Below are 17,890 nucleotides of genomic sequence, written 5' to 3' on the forward strand. Positions count from 1 at the left end.
GATGTTGTGTTATCTGGGTTTGGAGGGGTTTGAAATTTTGACAGGTTATATCTTAATAGAAGCAGTTTGCCTTCCAGTAGATTTTGATGGTTATAGGATTAGCTGGGGTTACAGAATAGATTCTTATTTCACAGAAGACTTCTTTGTGGTCTGCCTTTACCAGAGAGGACATGATGTGGGTGGGGATTGGGGTGGGAGTTCCAGCACACTCCCATACTTGAGAACACCAGGTTCAATGTACCTGTGGTAGGTGTATGCACTGACTGGTCCAAGATATTTCTGTTTACAAAGTCTAGGATTCTCTGCATCTGCGCCACTATATAAAGAAATAATTAAAGTTTCCCATGAGCATGGTATTTGGTTGAATGGTGAGTGTTCCTAATAGGTCTGAGTATGAACTACAGGTTTCATGGGACACAGAAGGTGACCTATAGCTTGCTAGGATATGGTGTGGGACTTTGTCTATAGCAATCTGGATGTAGAGGAACACTAGTGCATCTTCCTGTTTAACGAACTTAGAGGTATGCTTGTTACTGATGTAGACTGAGACACTTCCACCTTTAGTTCCTGTCTGTGCAGTTGCTGGTCTAAATGTGTAGAAGGCACTGAAGTCTTGCACTGCGAAGGTATACTCTGTGGATTAAAACTATGTCTCAGCTGCAGAGATGTCCTTATTCTCCAAGGTGAGAAGAGCTTGGAGGGAGTGAAGCTTCTTGTTTAGATTCCATGCATTAAGCAGTACCACCTTCAGATTTCCTTGAATAGATTTTGCTCCGTTGGAAGGTTTATAAATTTGGAATTGCCTAAAAAAGGTCTATGGGAGAAGACAATGTTTTAATCAATATCTGAAAGCCTAGAAGTGACAGGTGTAGACCATCCTTGGCAAAGCAACACTGACAAATACTGTATCCCATAGAATGACACCAAAAACTAAGCCAATTATTAATGTCAATCAACTTCTCTTCATATTGTGGCATCATCATTGGTGAAGGTAGAATGTTCCCCATTGCAAAGCACATACCAGCCTGTGACACACAATCTGAGATATCCATAATGTCTCTGTTCAATAAAGTCTTCGGAGGTATGTCTCACGTCATTTACACCTACATGGACTATGACTAAATGATACCTGTGGTGCAATGACTTGAGTGTATATATAACTTGACAGATCTTGGACCCTATCAGGCAACTGATCATTATTTTCTCCTTGTTCAACCTGGTGAGGGGGTATCGGTATGACATATGATGGAGATCCCTATGACTAGAGTCCTGAGTAGTATACTAGCTTGCCTTATGGGCTTGGTAGTTGAGGCACCACTGGGTGTGGCTTTATGTACGGCGATACTTGTTTCTGTTGAGTGTTCAGGTTTGCTGACGATAATGTTTGCAGGTGAAATGTCTGGGATGTCCATGGGGTTTGGGAAGATTACATTTAACTGCTTCAGCATAAGTAGGTCTACATGTGGGGTGCATAATATGTGTGGTGGGTACAGGTGCATATTTCTACCAGATTATTATTATGAGTTCTTGCAGGCAAGAGTTTTGCCTCCAGAAACTGTGTATATACATCTGTTGCATATTGTATTTGTTTCTTTGAGGATTAAATAGTTGTCAGTGAACATTAGACAACCGATACTTTGCCTTACTATACCTATATCCACCTAAATGGCTGCAGAGAACTTGGGAAAATGCATATCCATGATTTCAGGTCCTTTACTGGGTGATCTAGAAGGGTGTGGTCAGTGAGTGGTTGACTGGGCGGTCAGTGAGTGGTTGACTGGGCGCTCAGTATTATAGATCTGTGGAAAACAATGCATGGGAAAAGTACTTAAACAGCATAAACAACAGACAATAGCAATGAAAGACGAGAAGAAGGGAACTTGGAAGTCAGATTACCATAAGCAGCAGAGGGCTGAGACACAGCCTTTTAAAACCAAAACAGAAAAAGGACAGGATGGTTCGGAAAAATTCAAGCTGCAAGAAGCAGGTTAAATACAGAGGGATATAATCAAATAAAGCCAGTATTGCAGCTCTAGTCCTTTGACTCTGAGCTACAGGTCAATGATCCCAAGTAGGTTAGAATTTCAGAAACTTTAGCTTAATGTCTCAGTGGAAGGTGGGCAGACACAAAGAACATGGGAACAGAAAGGTACTGGAAAAATGATAAGTAGAATACAAGAATTCTAGCTGCAAAACTGAAATACAAACAGCTGAAAAAGCACCAAAACACTACTTCTGGAGCAAAATAAAAAAATACTTTCACTACTGCAATTCTACGACCATCTAAGGCACCAGGCTATGCAAAAATTTACCAGTAACAACGTGCATCAGTACCGGTTCTAGCATCAGGTTAGGTTTTACAAAAGTAAACTCCTACATAACAGATACCAAAAGACCTCAAAACAACTGCCAGAAGTTGAGGGCAATAGCTGTGAACCTTGCTGAGGAAAAATCAGCCTTGCTGGATCTAGTGGGCAGACTCAAGAAGAGTCCTTAGACCTTATTGTGGTAGTTGAATTCTCTATGATAGATGCTACAAAGCACTCTGTGTGAGCAGGCCAATTGCAACCAACTTTACATTATTCAACATGGGGATGGACAATATCTACACCCCCTAAGTACAACCCCACCCATCCCAAGGTGGCTGACAGGAATGTACCTATTTCATGCCCATTATCATCTGCCAAAGTTAAAGACACTCATAAATTCATGCCCTCGCTACCAGTAGGAAAGGACATCAGACATGCATACAGAGAGGCAGTCTTTGGGAAAGACTTATCTCCAGTAGGGTGTGACAGATGTCAACAATCTGCTTCTCTGACCTTCTGAAAGTGCAGTGGCATACACTTGGGGCTGCTCAAGGGACTATCCTACCAGTTCCATGATGCAAACTCTTAAACATAATTATCCCTTGAGAAATGAAGTAGACCTATAGCTTATTCAAGTGGTGGGTGAAAGTGATGTCACTTATGGCAGTTTTCAATTTCATACTGTTCTTTCAAGCTAGAAATAATTGCTCAAGATTTTGCTGACATCCATGTAGACTGTGCTTACTGATACTCCTCTGTCAAATTTGCCTGTAACCCTGTCAACAGACTGGAATGAGATTTGGCCAGACAGCTTCGTCCACCCATTAGCCCATGTTGGTTGCTATCCTCTAAAAATGCTTAGAGCATTCCCCTTGGTCAAGATTCTCTCTAAGACTTTCTCTGTCACTGTTAAGTTAAAAGGCTTGTAGTTCACTTCATTTTTTTCTACTTTCTTCTTTGCACAGAGCTACTTAGTTCCCAAGAATTGCAAGGAAAGAGAAAAGAGAATGGTTACCCTTGTCAGTGAATAAACAAATTCATTAAAGCAACACATGCACTACCAATACCTGAGGAAGTTAACTTTTGCAGACAGACATGGTTATAAACAGAACCAAAGGAATTTATCAAAACAATAACTTACACTGTTGCTGAACACACAAAGTAACAGGTTACAGCACTACATTTGTAAGTGAATAGATAAAGAAGTTACAAAAACAATATTGCCCAGACAGAATCTGATACAAAAATTATGCCAACAAAAACAAAATCATGTTAGCTGAGCAATACCTGCAGCATCTTTAATTTACAGTTATAGGATGGAGAAGACTGAAGATAGTTACTGCGGCATTTTTAAATGCAACAGTCAGAACATTCATCACAAGACTATGAGCACACAAAGTATCTCTAGGCATTTCTTTCCTGAACTGAGGCACTCAATCAAAAGAGAATTAAGTACAGTGATGAAGCAGAACAATGACTTTCTTCTTATGGCCTGTGTGAGAACAGCTGTAAAAAAACATACAGTTGTGTAACATCATACTATAATGGTAGATGTTCTTCTCTTCACTGTTGCAGTATTCCTTACAAACGGGATCTCCTGCCAAGGATGGCTCGACATCCGTCCAGTATACCAAAGCCTTTAGGTTGCTAAAGGTATGCCGTATATCACACGTATGCTCCCCACGTACAGCATAGGGCATAAAGGTGACATCCAGACATACCATCTTCAGAAGTGACAACCCCAGTAGAACTCCAGACTAAGAATTAGAGAGGTACCAGGCACATCCAGAAGGGATAAGAACCAGGGGGAGGAGGGAGTGAATATTGAAACAAAGACAAGGACATCTACCATTATGGTAAGATCTTATGCAACTGTATGATGTCCTTCCATTTCACTGTTGTAATTTTCCTTACAATAGGGAGAGTGCAAAAGTTCATGAAGAACAGATGGAGGAGGAAGGACCAGCAGAGCCTTCTAGGAACCCATGAAGGATGGCCCTAGCAAAATCAGCTCTAGCTCTGGATATCATCTGCAACTTATAGGGCTTGGTAAAAGTATGCTCAGAAGTCCAGATAGCTGCCTCAAGAATAGAGTAAGTATATAAACCCTTGAAAAAAGCACCAAAAGAAGCCACAGCCCTAGTATAATAAGCCTTGACTAAAGAAGGAAGGGTCCTGCCAAGAAAATAATAATAAAAATAAATGGCTTTAAATATCCCATTGGGCGGCACAGTGGTACAGTGATTGACGTTGTTGCCTCACAGCAAGAAGTTTTCTGGTTTGATTCTCGGCTGGGGTGTCTTCTGTGCGGAGTCTGCATGTCCTCCCTGCATTCGCATGGGTTTCCTCCAGTTTTCTCCCACATTCCAAATAGATGTGCCTGGAGCATTTCTCCCCAGGCCTCCACTGAAACTAGGCTCTGACCTAGACAGACTTTCCCAATCAACAAATGTTAAATAAATAAATAAATAAATAAATATCCAAGAAATGGTTTACTTAGAAACCACCAATCCCAAAGATCTAGGATGAAAGGAAACAAAAAGCTGATTAGATTTGCAAGAAGCTTTGGCCTTAACCAAGTAAAATTTGAGTCATCTCTGCACATCTAAACTGTGTAAAACCTTCTCACTAGCAGACTGCAGAAAAGGGGAATGTGGGCAAATAAATAGTTTTAGAGACAACTCATTCATCACTTTGGGAATAAAGGAGCAGTTAGTACGAAGGGACATCCTGTCTTTATGGAAAACTGAAAAAGGGGGAACAGCCATAAGCCTTGAAGCTCAGACACCTGTCTAGCAGAAGTAAGGGTAAAAAAAGACAAGATTTCCAACAACAATGCTGCAAGGAAGTTGAAGTCGCAGGCTCAAAAGAAACCGGAGTCAATTTCTCCAAAACAAAATGAAGGTCTCATGAAGGAGGAACAGACTTTCTAGAAGGTCTAATATTAAGGATGTCTTTAAGAAATTGCTTAGCCTCAAATCTAGAGGCTAAAGGGTGTGCTAGAGGCAGACAAGTAGAAATGGCTGACAAATGTGCTCAACAGAAGAATATGGCAACCCTGCATTAACCAACATTCACAGAGAGAACCAAAGAACACCCACAAAGCGAGCCTTCAGACAGATGATCGAAGGTGGCATTCAGACTGGTGGCAAAGTTCTGAGGATGGTACATCTGGGCATCACATTTGTGCCCTTTGCTGTATGCAGGGAGCATACGTGTTATGTACAGTTTACTCTTAGCAACCTAAAGGCTTGACATACTGGCTAGATGTCAGGCTGCCCTTGGCAGGGAATCCCTATTGCAAGGAATACTACAATATTGAAATGGAAGGGCATCTAGGAATCTGTTTCTTTTTTTTTTCAAAAGAAAATGCGCAAAAAGTGAAATGTATGTATCACAGCTGTATAAAATGTGTGTATGTATAAATAATTGCATAAAAATGTTCTGTACCTACTTTTCCGTTAAAAGTTAACATGAAAGAAAATGTGTAAAATGGATTCTAGCATGGAGATCATGGGATAGTTCCATGTAGAAAAAATGTAAGGGGCGACAAATTATGTCTGAAATAGAAGCACACAGATAAGATCCCTTAAAAACAGCAGGTTTTGCATCAACATGTATTTTCTGAGCCATATGAAATATGCAGCTAGGGAATGTAGCCATGTGTCATTGTTTTAGGTGTCATTTGCGACTGCAGCAACTGGGTTTCTGCAGCTGTCTAGCTCTGTTGTTCTTTCCCTCTGGGAACTGTTCTGTAATCTCAGTGCTGGAATCAATGTAAAACAGAATATAACTGTATTCACCACTGTGAAAATGTACAACAAATTAAAAGAAAATTTAAATATTGCTCCACAAATGTGTAAACTTGCAAAATCTGCTGCTTGACGATTCTAGGTAGGTCAGAGCATGAGGATGCCATAACTAAAAAGGAACTAGAAACAAGAAAGCATTTCCAAATTTTGAATAAATACAATATTCACATGAAATCCTGCTAGGGACTTAATTGGAGACGGAGCTTAAGTTGTACCTTCATGCGTGAAGAACTCTCGACATTCTATTATGGTCTTAAAATCCAGAGACAGTAAAGATACAGTGTGCCTTTTAACCGGAAGCAGACAGTTTCTAGTTCAGATATTATACACATTTTTTCCAAGCATTTTCTGATAGTCTTGAATGTTTTATTTTACATTTCTTCTGCGGGTGCAGTTCTGTTTGCATATTTATTTGGAAAGGAAATATTTTACCTTACTTTCTTCAAGCAAATAATGTTGTTATGTAACTTTAAATGCCTGTGGCTAATATTTTACTTGTTAGCTAAATAGTTTTGCATTTTGCTGACGAAAGTAACTATGTTCACCCATCCTTCAAAGAGATGTTACTTAAGCTATTGCTATCATTTAAATGTTCAAAATTTGGTTTATTTTATGGATAAACAGTGATTTGTTCTCTTGGTTTATCAATGCAATATGGCTGGTGGCAGAGTACATTAAAATATGGGAAGGAATTTAGTAGTGCTGGAGTTGCTATTTACTTCCTTATTCTAGAAAAATATATATCTGCATGTGTGCATGTGTGCGTTTAAGGTCAAGTATGAATTACTGTTGGTAGGACTTCACTGGAAGGCACTGTGCTCAGTCTGAGGTGGGCAAAATCTTAGGGAGCATGAGAGAGTGATTATGACACTGATCTGCAGATGTACAGTACAAAACCTATTTGGGTGTACCAGGTGTTGGTTATTACTCACGAGAGCAGTGCATATTTACCACACACCCTAAGGCTAAGTGTCTTTATAAGCCCCAAATGACTGGTTCCACCTTTACATAAATATTGATGGTGTGGTGTGGGAGTTAAAATCCATAGCCTCTGTCAATCACATATTAATTGGTGGCAGGGTTGGGGTCTTGTGTACTGGACTGCATTTTCCTTTTGAAAGAGTTTTAGTCACCAAAAAAATGTGTATACTATTATAGCCACAAGGTAAATGTACAGCCTATCTTGCAAAGAAGTTAATGATTTTTTTGTCAGAGTAATTATACAGGTGAAATGGACTTCATTGAGTATAGAAAATTGCTAGTATCACAGCTGATTAAGGAGTTCCAAATTCATATGGCATTACATCCAAGGAGGACATGATAGCAACCTTGTGTGCAATTAAAAGTGGAGATGGACAGGCAGCAGCTGTAGTTGTAGAAGCAAGCACCTTAACCTTCAGATGACCTTAAAATGCAAATTCAACTGAAATGCCTAGAGCAAGAGCTAAAATATCTCGAAACAGCAAAGAGACTGAAGCAGCTTTTGTATATAAAAAGTGAGGGAAGAGAGAAATATAAAGAGAGCAGAGGGTGGCAGAAGATGAAGAAAGAGAAAAGCAGTGGCATCATGAGAGGGAGATACTGATTCTTCACCTAAGATATATGCGTAGAGGAGGACTGACCCTAGATGCCAAGGTCAGCAACAGATTTTTTTTTTCTCAGTATAAAGAGGGGAATGATTTTGGCAGTTTTATTTGGGTATTTGAAAGGGTAAGTAATCAGCATCACACAAAGTGTAATGGGTATGGTTTTAACTCCCATTCTCATAGGAACAACAATGCATGTGGTGTACAAAATGTCATATGTGGTTTGCTTGAATTACGATAACGTTTGATTTTGTTTATTGGAATGTTCTGAACTGCCTCCAGACACTTATGGAAGAAAAGCAAATTACAGTGTCAGTGATTATATTGCAGAAATAAGGGCAGTACTTTGCACAGGGATAGGGGAATCTAGTTTGCAGACTGGAAATGTAACACTGCTGAGAAAATGGGGACAATTGAAACGTCTACCTAGCCAGCAGGGCCCAAATGCAATAGAATGGGTATCCAGCACCAGACATAGACATAAAGGAACCCATGGAGGACTCTAAATCTTCACAGCAGGTTGCACAAGAAAAATGAGAAAAGAGTATGTCTCTCAGGCAGACATGACCCTAGCCCTAAGCAGCATCCTACCTTCACCAAGAATGATACCACAATACCAACAAAAAAAAATTGACTTTAACAATTGGCTTAATTTCTGGTTTCTTTCCAAGGGGATCCAGTATCTGCCTGGGAAGACATGGTTGACAGGCCTTGATGCTTTGCCAGAAATGGTCTGCACCTGTCACAACTGGGATTCCAGATACTGGCCAAGGCTCTCGCCTCCCCCATTGTGCCTTTTTTAGGCTATGTCCCAAAGACAAATCTTTCAACATAAAAGATCTGCCAAAAAGCAAACTGAAGGTCCTGCTGCTTAACGCTAGGAGCCTTAACCTGAAAATGCACTCACTGGAGGCTCTCCTTGCACTGGCAGATGCCAATGTCTGTGTGGTCATGGAAACTTGGTTCAGGGCTGCGGTGACCACCCCTACCTTACCAGGCTATACCTCATTCCACACATTCCGACCATTAAGTGAAGTCAGGAAGACTAAGGGTGGTGGACTATCTATCTTCATTAAGGACAAGCACACTTCTAGACTGGTTTGCCAGCATGACACACTAGAACTACTCCAGGTGCAACTGACAGTTGGCAAGACACCCACCCAAGTTATAGCCAGCTACAGATCCCCCTCCATGACTCAGGACACCCTCTCTTCCTACCTGGACCTACTTGACTCCATCAAATACCCCTAACACCCTGATCCTTGGTGACTTCAACTATCCCACCATAGACTGGGTTTATTATTCCTGCACTAATGCACTCACCCGATTCCTTGACTTCATCAATTCTAACACACTAGACCAGCTCGTCTCATCCCCCACAAGGGGAGATAACATTCTGGACTTGGTTCTCGCCAACATGGGTGTCTGCTGCACCACTCCCATAGTACGCTCTTCCCTGGTGAGATCAGATCATCAATCTGTCTCATTCAAAGTTTCTATCCCACCCAACACCCCCCCCCCAGCCATAACCAGGCTAAAACACTTCTCAAAAGCTAACTACAACCTCCTAAGTGAGGGTGTCAGTAGCTTCACACCACTGCCCCCCTCAGAGGAGGCAGACAACTATGCTGAACAGTATGCCAACCCAACAGAACTACAACCTGCTCCTCAAGGAAACAGAGACATGTCTGGTAGACATCCTCTATCAACAGGCTTTACAACAAAAGGAAGAAACTGTTGTCCAAGGGTAAAAAGGAACAAATTCCAAATTGGAAAAACTCCCTCCTCCGCCTCAACAAGCAAATTAGATCACTAGTGAAAAACTCCAAAGCCAATTATGAATTGAAACAAGCCTCCGAAACAAAGGGAAGCCACAAAGCCTTCTTCAGTTACATCAGGAACCTCCATAGCAATGTTCCAAATTAGTACTTAATAGCACCACTTAGACTGATCTTGTTGACTTAGCCAACCTGCTAGCAGACAGGTTCAGTGCAAACGTCACCCCCATCCTCCCAAAGACCCATTCAACATCCCCAATACTTGTCCTGCACCTCACATCTCTGTAGATCAAGTGTTAAAGGCCCTATCCAAGGCAAAGAACACAGCTTCCATGGGACCTGAAAGTATCCTAGGCTGTATTCTGCACCATCTCCAGCAAGAACTAGCTTTGCCATTGAGCACCCTACTTAACCATATCCTAAGTACAGGCTTCATTCCAGCAGAGTGGAGAACTGCCATTGTCATCTCCTTGCACAAAAGTGGTGCCACTACTGACCCTGGAAACTATTGCCCTATTAGCTTGACAAGTCTGATCTATAAAGCCATGGAGCATATTTTTATGGATCTCATAAACAAGGACATAGGCAATCTCCAAGCACTTGACCCCACTCAGTTTGGATTCATCAAGGGCATATCTTGCCTGTTGAACCTGGTTGACTTCTTTGAGACTGTCACCAAGGCCCTGGATGAGGGAAAGTCAGTACATACAGCTTATCTTGACTTGGCCAAGGCCTTTGACAGAATCCCCCACTCGGGCATCATCGAAAAGCTAACACAACTTGGCGTAAACCCCTATCTCATCAGGTGGGTGGCCAACTAGCTCACTGATAGGACCCACAAAGTCAAAATAGGTGCCTCCACCTCCGACAGCAAACCTGTCACTAGTGGTGTTCCCAAGGGCTCTGTGCCGGGGCCCCTACTGTTTGGCATCTACTGCTCAGAGGTCCAGGCAGAGACAAAAGGCCTGTGGCTGACCAAGTCTGTGGATGACATTTAGTTGGGTGCTATCATTGACTCCCCAAATTATGTTAATATACTGCAAGAGGGTCTCACAGCAACAAATGATTGGTGCCAAAGTCATGGCCTTAAGTTAAACACAAAAAAATGTACTATCATACCATTCAGCAAAAACATGGCCCCTAATAATTATCACATCAACGGCAACCCCCTAAGCACACAACCTGTGGTGAGAGACCTGGGTACTCAGGTTGATAACAATCTCACACTCAACCATCATGTAGCGGCAGTGGTCAAAAAGCTTTTTACTTGGTTCATCTCATAAGTAAAGGGACTGCATCCAGAAAAAAGGAGGTTATTACCTCTCTGTACTCCTCCCTCATTAGGCCAACAATGTACCTCTCCAAACACCTGCACCAACTGGAAAGGCCACAGAAATACCTCACAAAGAGAATGCATGGCCTCCAACAGCTGTCCTATGTGGACAGGCTCAAATCACTATCACTCTACTCAGTATTGTACAAATTGCTCAGAAGTGATCTGTCTCTCTCCTACACGGCAATATTGAACCCTGCCCTACTACAGATGCTCCATATCCGTAAGTCTAACTCCTTGTGCATTACCACATGAAAGACCTAAATCTAATATGCAACATCAACAAAACCTGCTGGAGATATAGGCTTGTGTCCCACAGGCTGCCCCATCTCTGGAATAGACTTCCCATACATGTCAAACAGAGCACCTCGCTGACTCTCTTCAAGTGCAACCTTGATGAGTGGATGAGAAACCACAAATTTGTCCCAGGGGTTCCACCTGTGTTCCTCACTGACAAGGGTGACAGGTGCTGACTGAGGTTTCTTTTTTGGGGATAAACTCTTGGCTAGGCTTGTAAGGGCCCAAGGGCAATTAGCCTAGTAACCTCCTATGATCCTATGACTGGCTCAAGTACACAGCAAGGTCAAATAGTGAAATGATTCCATTGTAATCAGATGGGGTATATGTATGTCCCAAATTTCAACAAAGACAGGCTTGAGAACAAAAGACACATGGGGAAAGCTAGTAAAAGTAGAAACACAGCAGTGATAGGTTGTCTTAAAACAGCAGCTGTTTCATTTTATCACATGGGCCTACACTCTATCCTTGTATATGGCAGAGAGATTAATGATAAGAATGATACTGCATCAGCTATAACTGCTGTTTAGCCTGTAGTTGTTAGAAACACTGTGTGACTTCAGGGGTTCATAGGTGTGTAGTAGGCTAACGGCCCTGGAGCCTATATAAGCCTAGCCCAAGAAGATTCCCTGGCATCATGCCTCCCAGAGTTAGTTCCCAGTGCCCCTGTCAAGCAAGGCCACTGAAGTGATCCCCGGGGTGAACTTCCTATTGCCCATCCACTCATCAAGATTTCTCTTAAAGAGGGCCAGTGAAGTGCTCTGCTTGACGTGAATGGGAAGTTTGCTCCAGAGTATGGGAAGTCTCAAGGTTAGAAACCTGTCCCTCCAGCATGTTCTGTTTATTGTGGTAATGAGATTTAGGTCCCTGGAGTGTGTGGCACGGAGGCATTGGGATTTCTTTAGGTGTAGCATATCTAGCAGCTCTGTGACAGACATGGCTTTGTAGGTCAAGCAGAGATCGCCTCTAAGTAGACCATAAGAGCAGCGTATAGCTGGATATTTTTGAGTCTGTCCATACAGGGCATGTGTCTAAGGCCTAAGATCCACTTAGTGAGGTATTTTTATGGCCTTTCCAGTTGTTGTAGGTGTCTAGTAAGGTACATACCAAATGGGGTGTTGTATACTATAATGGGTCTAATGAGGGACGAATAGAGAGGGATTATGACTTCTTTCTTCCTGGATGAGAAACCTTTTGCAATGAGATGTGCCACATAGAAGGAATTTCTGACTACAGTGGCAATGTGGTTATCAAAGGAGAGGTTGCTGTCAACCTGTGTCCCCAGATCTCTTATCACACCTTCGGTGTTTGGTGGACTACCGCCTATGTGGTAGTTCATGGGCACCAAAATTTACCCAAAGGGAATGACAATGCACTTTTTGGCATTGAGCTTAAGGCCATGGTTCTGGCACCAGTCATTGGTGTCAGTCAGGCCTTTTTGTAGAATGTCTACATCAGTTGGAGAATTAATAATGGCTCCCAGTTTGCATTCCTCTGCGAACTTGGTCAGTCACAATCCCTTTGTGTTGGCTTGAACTTCAGAGAAGTAGATGCCAAACAGGAGAGTACCTAGGACCACTTGGGACACCACTTGTAACTTGTCAGTAGTCAGATTTGGAGTCTGCTACTTTCAGTGTGGGTTCTATCAGTGAGCGAGTTGGCAACCCATCTTATGACATAGGGGTTTATGCCTAGTTTAGTGAGTCTATCTATGATTCCTGAGTGAGGGTTGGTGTCGAAGGCCTTGGCAAGATCTACGCAGGCTGTGTGAACTATCTTGCCCTCATCCACAGCTCTGGTGACAGACTCGAAGAAGTCTATCAGGTTGAGCAGGCATGATCTACCTTTCACAAACCCAGACTGCGTGGGGTCCAGAGTTTGGAGATTCCCTATGCCCTTATTTATAAGGTCCATAATGATGCGCTCCATAGCCTCACATATCAGACTCGTCAGACTAATGGGGCGGTAGTTCCCAGGGTCTGTAGACACTCCCCCTTTGTGGAGTGGGATGACCATAGCAGTGTGCCATTCAGTAGGAACAAAGCCTGAAATGAGGCTGTGACTCAACAGGGTACTCAGGTGTGGTACCAGTTCACTTTGTAATTCATGTAGAACACAGCCAGGGATATTATCAGGTCCAATGGAAGCTGTAGTCTTGGCTTTGGACAGTGTGGTTTTTAGCTATGTAGCTGTGATAATAGGAACTTGGCATTCCTTGGAAATTGTGATAGGCCCTTTAGGGGGTAAAAGGGGGGTAAAGTTCGCACTGAACCTGAAAGCCAATAAGTTGGCAATATCAGTTGGTTCTGTATATGTATTGCCATTGCGTTGTAACTCGGAGCATATCTGAGTATTGCAATGTAGATTCTTGACATAACTATAGAATGCCATGTGGTTGTCTTTAGAATCTGTAGCAATTTTGTTTTCGTAGCTGGCTTTAGAGGATTTGCTGATGGATCTCAGTTTTTTTGCTGAGGCTAACAAGGTAGTTTTTCCAGTCTTGGGAATTCACCCTTTTCTGCAACAGTTTTTTTTCCTTCTGTTGTAGAGTTTGTTTATGGTGAGGACCACCAGATTGACTTCCTTTTTTTGGAAGAGAGTGTCTTGGTTCTGTGTGATATGGCCCATTCCATGCACTTGTGTATGTGCTCATACAGTGCATTGGTGTATGATTCAGCAGTCAAACACCTATTTTCCATTTGCATGGGTGTCGTGAAGTTAGCCACCTCTGTTTATAGAAGCCCAAAATTGGCTTTGGAGAAGTTTTTTATGGTGGTTTCCTTTAGGAGGGGGTCAGGGTGGGATGTGGATATCCATGGTGATTAGCTTGTTGTCAGATCTGACCAGGGAGGAGTTGATTACTGGTGTAGAGCAATGGTCGCCCATTTTAGTAAACACCAGGTCAAGGATGTTTCTACCCCTGGTGGAGGTAAGAATGAGTTGGCCCAGGTTGTTGGAATTAATGAATTCCAGAAAACGTTGTTCAAGTGTATTGGTACATGAGTAATTTTTCCCACTTATTGGAGGGGTAGTTAAAGTCTCCCAGTATAAGGCTATTGGGCTGTACCCTAATATTTTCCAGTGTATTTAGGAATGTGGAGTGGGAGTCTTGGGACATGGTGGGGGATCTATAGCAGGCTACAACATGGACTACAGTTTTACCCAGTATTAGTTGTACCTGAAGTATCTCTGATGCGTTATGTTGGGCTACTAGTCTGGAGCTGTGCATATCCTTTATGAATATGGAGACACCACCACCTTTAGTGCTTCGGTCCAGGTTTAGGGGCCGAAAGGTGTGTTATGAATTACAGCCTGGTAGTGCTGAAGTGCTCTCTGGAGCCTTGAATCAGGTCTCGGTCACTGCACAGATGTCGATGTTCTCCATTTTAAGGAGTGCTTCGAGCTAGTGCATTTTGAGATTTAGACTTCTAGCATTGGCAGTCCAATCCAGTTAAGGCCATGGAAAGGATATCTTTTCAGGTGCTACTGACTGTGGTTCATTTGGACTGGGAAATAGAGGTAGGAAGCAAGTAGGTAGCAGAATTTGATGATCACCCAGCAGATGTTTGAATATGTAATCACTTTGTTCTTACAGACTTTGATAACACAGTGCACTGTGTGCAAGTGGTCAGATGCAGCAATGTTTGGAAGCAATCACATGAGAAATGTTGCAGGTGTGACTCCCAGCTAATGTCCACACCTCCAAACGAGGCTGGTAGTGTGGTCACTCTAGAAAAAAGACAGGTAATAGTAAAAAGCCAGAAGTGGAGCCACAGCTGTCAGAAGACAGTGGAGCTTACAAATAAATGGCTGATAAACTCAGTCTGAGACGCAGTTGCAAACTGTACAGGACTTCCACTAAAAGAAGAATTGCAGAGTATTACAAAGAGTGCACTATGGCATGCATGTCTCAGTCCCAGAAAGGCTCCTAATACTCAAAAATACAGGAAGTCTATATACTGGAAAAAGGGGCTGAGGTACAGGATGTGGACTTCCAAAGAGGAGTTAGAGGAAGAACTGATGCAACAGCTGGTAGTACCAAGGGCCTATCCTTTGACAATTCTAGCCATAGCCCAAATATTCATCTTTCAGGCTTTCTCAGCATAAAGTAAACAAAGAAGGCTAATTTAAATAGTCCACTGGCCATGCATTAGAAATCACATAAAATGGTTATGCAAAGCTTGTGAGCCATATCCAAAGATTGTTATGACATGAAATAAAGCCAGATTTTTGCCAGAAGTACAGCACCATGTCAGCACAGGCATCCAACAAACCGTGAAAAGGGAAGTTATTTATCACTACAGGGCTGCAAAACCATAGCGGGTCTTTCAAAAATGTATGAGTGTGAGATGAAATGCATCTTTTACCCCAAGTTTTGTTTCTTGAGGGTTTCTCAATAAAACAAACTGGAGTCCAGGAAGAATGGAGACTTGAGAGAACTGTAACAAACTAAGAAAATATTGCTGTTTTTGCAAAAGGAAATAAGTGAAAAGTGAAAAAACTGCATTAGATCTGTAACAAATTTAAAATGTGTGTAAATAATTGTTTAAAAGACAAAACAAGGTGAATTGTTCTTGCTTTTTTAATAAAATGTAAAATATGAATGAAATATGTTACATGGCATGTTTCTGTATTTGCCACAGTGAAAATGTACTACAGTTTAAAAGTAAAACTAAACCTTGATCCATGAATATGTTCACTGTTGCAAAGCTTGCAGCTTGAATATTCTGACTAGGTCATAAAATGAAGATGCCTTAACTGACCTGTAGCTTCCGGGGACTCACCCCTTTCCCACTTTTACAGAAGTATATAAATGTGACAAAAATAAAGCATCTTACAAAACAGAAATGAATGCAGGAAATCCTGTTTAGGATGTTTATAAACACACTGGTAAAACTATCTGGGAATCCAGCCTTTGAAGTGACACTGCTTAAGCTACTGCTACCATTCAAATATTTATAGTGTGACATGGCTGCCTTACCAATGCAATTTGGCTTGGAAAGGAGAGTGTGGATTGTGAAAAGATAATAACCCCCCCATTCTGGAAGTGCGCATTTGCAAAATAATTGTGTCCAAGTTTCAACTAGGTTTGTTAAGACTGCACAGGAAGACACTGGGCTCAGTCTTACTTAGAGCCAGTCACTATAACTCTGATCCGTACCTGTAAATTGTAAAGTTTATTTAGGATGTTGCAGGTGGTACTGCCCACTACTCAAGGCAACAGTGCATATTTACTGTATACTCTTGTGACATATTTCCCTTTGTATATTGCCTAGGACCTGTGGTGGGTTCAATCCCCAAATATCTGGTTATGGATTTACAGAACATTTGATGGCAGGAATGTGGAAGTTAAAAATCACACCCCTGTCCTTCATCCAATAGATTAAATGGAATTTATTGGTAGAAGATTAAACAGTATGTTCCACATCAAACCGAAGGCTCTCCTAATCAAAAATATTTCAAATAAGACTACTGCTGTGGAAATAAGCAAAAGTGCAAATGTATGAAAACAAACCAAAATGTAACGTCTTACTATACCTGTGTAATAATCTTTTCCATCTGTGACTTTGTCATGTCTGGTATTGTGTTTTTTAAGAAATCCACAATTGTCTCAAAGCTATCACATTCCATTATAAGCACTTCATGGTTACTAAGCAGGCTCAGTGCCACTTTAAATATTACTTCAGTCCCTTGAAGGAAGATTATATCTGAAAATAAACAAACACACAGAAATTAAAGCCATACCACAACTTACTCTTCTACACTTATATCAAGGAACAGGAGCATTTTCTGTTTAAATCCAGAGCAAAAGTATGGTAAAAGATCTTCATGTTCAGAGATATAATCTGACAGTTCAGTACCAGGGGGTGCTGAAAAGTTCTAGGCCCAACCAACTTTCTAAATTCTGAGCATTATTTTGCCTCTGTAGCTGAAAAGAGGATTATTTCATGTTGTGGAGTGCCAATTTGCATAATAGTAATGCTATGTTTTGACATTGTTTCAGAGCACCAATTGAGCCATGTCAACGAAAAGTGTGGAATTTTCAAGTATGGAACTCCGAGCCATCATGAAGCTCCTCTTCCTGCAGAAGAAAACTCCAAAGGAAATCTGTAAATGTACAATGCAAACATTGAGTGGCAAGTGCCCTTCTTACTCAACTGTGAAGAAGTGGTGTGCAGACTTTCAGCATGGAGATTTTGAGACCAAAGATGCAGCAAGGTCTGGGAGGCCTCAAACAGTGTCACCTCCTGAAACTGCTGACCATATCCATGACCTAAAACAACTGCTGAGACACTACAGATATCCAGGGAACATGTTGAGTTTATAAATCATGAGCAGCTAGGTATGCAGAAGCTGTCAGTCATGTGGGTGCCCAAATGTTTGAATGCCAATGAGAAAAGACGTTGAGTGGACACCTCCAAGTTAATTTTTTGTGGCATTTTCATCAAGCTGGTGCCAACCTTCTGGAATGACTAGCTACTGTTGATGAAACATGGTTACACCACTATGATCCTAAGACAAAACAACAGTCCATGCAATGGCAGCACTGAGGTTCACCAAGGCCAAAGAAGTTCAAGACCCAAAAGTCAGCAGGAAAGATCATAGCCATAGTGTTTTGGGATCAGGAAGGTGTTGTAATGCCTGACTATCTTCTAAGGGGCCAAACAGTTAATGCAGAATACTACTGTAACTTGCTGTGCTGATGAAAGGAGGCATTAAAAGAAAAAAAGAGAGGGAAGCTGCAGAAAGGAGTTCTGTTTTGGCAAGACAATCC

At 41.8% G+C, this 17,890-nt stretch overlaps 1 protein-coding gene across 5 annotated transcripts in view; it reads right to left on the reverse strand.

Annotated features, from left to right (window-relative positions):
* TBC1D4 (TBC1 domain family member 4) overlaps positions 1–17,890 on the reverse strand; it is a 2,350,609-nt gene that overhangs the window by 70,740 nt on the left and 2,261,979 nt on the right. For all 5 annotated transcript variants that reach the window (XM_044085628.1, XM_044085627.1, XM_044085626.1 and 2 more), the window contains one exon: positions 16,654–16,823. In XM_044085628.1, coding sequence (XP_043941563.1) covers positions 16,654–16,823 — 170 coding nt within the window. The remainder of the gene's footprint in view (positions 1–16,653; positions 16,824–17,890) is intronic.

The sequence above is a fragment of the Protopterus annectens genome, chromosome 10.part0 (assembly GCF_019279795.1).
Source record: "Protopterus annectens isolate FY-2018-M chromosome 10.part0, PAN1.0, whole genome shotgun sequence".
Classification (NCBI taxonomy): domain Eukaryota; kingdom Metazoa; phylum Chordata; order Ceratodontiformes; family Protopteridae; genus Protopterus; species Protopterus annectens.